Source organism: Rhagoletis pomonella, unplaced genomic scaffold (assembly GCF_013731165.1).
Source record: "Rhagoletis pomonella isolate Grant_MI unplaced genomic scaffold, Rhpom_1.0 Rhpom_scaffold_24880, whole genome shotgun sequence".
Classification (NCBI taxonomy): Eukaryota; Metazoa; Arthropoda; class Insecta; order Diptera; family Tephritidae; genus Rhagoletis; species Rhagoletis pomonella.
This window is the reverse complement of record NW_023483366.1, coordinates 1-1670: the sequence shown is the minus strand read 5'-3', so window position 1 is coordinate 1670 and position 1670 is coordinate 1. Positions and strand designations below refer to the sequence as shown.

General features: G+C 33.8%; 1 protein-coding gene across 1 annotated transcript; it reads right to left on the bottom strand.

Annotated features, from left to right (window-relative positions):
• Positions 1-4: 4 nt before the first annotated feature.
• Positions 5-370, bottom strand: LOC118732678 (heterochromatin protein 1-like; the record flags this gene model as incomplete). Its single annotated transcript, XM_036461807.1, has 2 exons — positions 5-160; positions 244-370. Coding segments are annotated over 2 exons (283 nt in total), but the record flags the coding sequence as incomplete, so codon positions are not given.
• Between the last annotated feature and the right edge of the window lie 1300 nt (positions 371-1670).

Sequence of the window (1670 nt, the reverse complement as noted above, 5' to 3'; positions counted from 1 at the left end):
AGGAAAGTCAAGCCACCGCTCGAATCAGAGGCGCCAAGTATTTTCTCTGCCTCTAAGCCTCTATCAAAACCAGTGCGCTCAGAGGTACGCGAGGAAATGTCGGATACTGAATCATTGTCAGTTTCTGATTTTAATGAGTCACGTCGTTTTTTCTTGCTACCTGCTTGACAATAAAGACAAGAAAATTGGCGTATGAGAAATTAGTTCAGTACATACATAATTTTAACGAGTAATTTTGCCTACCTGAAGTTTTCTCTTCAGACTTGCGTTTATTACCAGCAGCACTAGTACGTCCACTGCTGCTAGCTTCCTTTTTACTGGACGAATCTTTTTTCTCAGGTGGTTTACTGGATGTGGCAGGCTGAAAACGTTATGGTAAATGGAGTTATTGAACATATGTGATGAGATTGGGAGAATGTTTGTTTGATTGTTATATATAGACAGTCATGTGAAAAATAATAGGGACACGACATTTTTAACAGTTGGGGATTTTGTTCTTATGTCTGTTTAATGTTCATAATTTCATTATCTAACAAAAACTATAAAAATTCAAACTTGTACAACAAACTTTTTATTCGTTCCCACGACAGTCGGGTCTACGTAAGCGATTTATATTTGGCCAAGCACTGTCATTCCAGCAGCACTCCCCAAAACCTCTTTGGGGAACTTGTATGTTGCTACAACAACAACAACAACAAAACTTTTTATTAAGGATTTTTGGAAAAGTTCAAGGCACAGTTTTATAGCCCATTAAATGATAGCTTAAGAAAGTTCAAGTTTTAAGTGGCTAAGTATTCGCGTTGATTTTGATAATTAATGGTGTAATAATTTTCTTCCTTACAAAAAGATTCGAACACACATACTTTCTATGGAAGAATATGCGTGACAGTCAGCAAAAAGAATTATTATCAAAAAGAAACGCGAATTATTAGCCACTTGAAGCTTGTGTTTTCTTAAGCTAGAATTGAATGGGCTATAAAACTGCATTCTTAGAATTTTTCTAAAAGCTCTTAGTAAGGTTTGTTAAAATTTGGAATTAACAGGCAGGTGTGCAATTCACTTCGCATACATACGTATGGCCAACACAATAGCACGCCCATTTCGAAATGATATTGTTTGCCACTCATGTTTATTTATTTATTTTTAGGAATTTTCAATTAAAATACAGTTCATTCTCTAACAAGACCCATAAAAGTCTAAGTTTAAAACTTTATAGAAAACTAGAAAAAATGCAACAAATATTCACCCAAAATTTCAATCTTTTTTCTCAGAAGTGTTAGAATTTTTTCGAGTACACTGTTTTATGGGCCATTAAATTTTATATCCCAATTTTGTATCGGTGACAAACATTTTTTACTAACAAATTTAAACTTTTTCATATATTTTCCCGTAAAAAACACTGTCACTGATACAGAATACGAGCCGTAAGTCTAATAATGTGCATATTTCAAGGGGCTAAAAACCACCGTTGATTTTTTTCGCCGGAGGTGCTTCGGGTTTCTTCCATATAAAACTAAATTGTGTTTATTCGTTATATGGAAGCATACGCGACAAAAAAAATTCTAAAAAATCAATGGTAATTTTTATCCACTTGAAATTTGCACATTATCAGACTAAAATGTGCTCAAAAATATTTTAACACTTCTGAGTAAAAAGTCTGCAATTTAGGT